The sequence below is a fragment of the Epinephelus moara genome, chromosome 22 (assembly GCF_006386435.1).
Source record: "Epinephelus moara isolate mb chromosome 22, YSFRI_EMoa_1.0, whole genome shotgun sequence".
NCBI lineage: Eukaryota > Metazoa > Chordata > Actinopteri > Perciformes > Serranidae > Epinephelus > Epinephelus moara.
The window spans coordinates 40,624,328-40,624,840 of NC_065527.1; the positions used below are offsets into that span (position 1 = coordinate 40,624,328).

The 513-nt window shown below is 38.6% G+C and overlaps 2 protein-coding genes across 4 annotated transcripts in view; both read left to right on the forward strand.

The window, feature by feature from the left end:
- LOC126383825 (uncharacterized) overlaps positions 1–507 on the forward strand; it is a 3,407-nt gene extending 2,900 nt beyond the window's left edge. The window contains exon 2 of the mRNA XM_050034533.1: positions 5–507. Coding sequence (XP_049890490.1) covers positions 5–302 — 298 coding nt within the window. The 3' untranslated portion in view covers positions 303–507. The remainder of the gene's footprint in view (positions 1–4) is intronic.
- eya3 (EYA transcriptional coactivator and phosphatase 3) overlaps positions 1–513 on the forward strand; it is a 21,348-nt gene that overhangs the window by 6,538 nt on the left and 14,297 nt on the right. The window lies entirely within an intron of this gene.

The following is a 513-nucleotide window of genomic DNA, read 5'->3' on the forward strand; positions in this document are numbered from 1 at the left end:
TCAGGTATGAAACCAAACTTCAAATTATGGGAAACAAAAAACGTCTAAGGAGTATTGATGGGAAAAACAGAGTCTTTATTGAGGAAGACCTTACGCCTTTGAGAGGAAAGATCCTGAGACAAGTGAGGATGGATCCAGAGATTAAAAGAGCCTGGACAATGGACGGTAACATCTGTTGCATCATTAAGGACAACGATCAAGAGATGAAGAAAACCATCTACTCCGGTGATGAGCTAATATCCAAACTGGGATGGTCTGCAGAAAAAGCCCAAAGTGTTGGGATTTATGTAGACTTCCCCTAGGCTAGCGCTGACCCCTCACTACATGCAACTTGTATCAAGGATATAACTTGTAAAAATTCTTCCGGTCGATTTAAGACTAAACAGGAGACAGATATCAAATTCCTTGGACTAAATGTGTGTGGATTATGTGCTAAATTTCAACTTGGGATTCTTACAGAATACATTAAAGACTATGACTTTATTTGTTTAACAGAGACCAAAACAGATAATA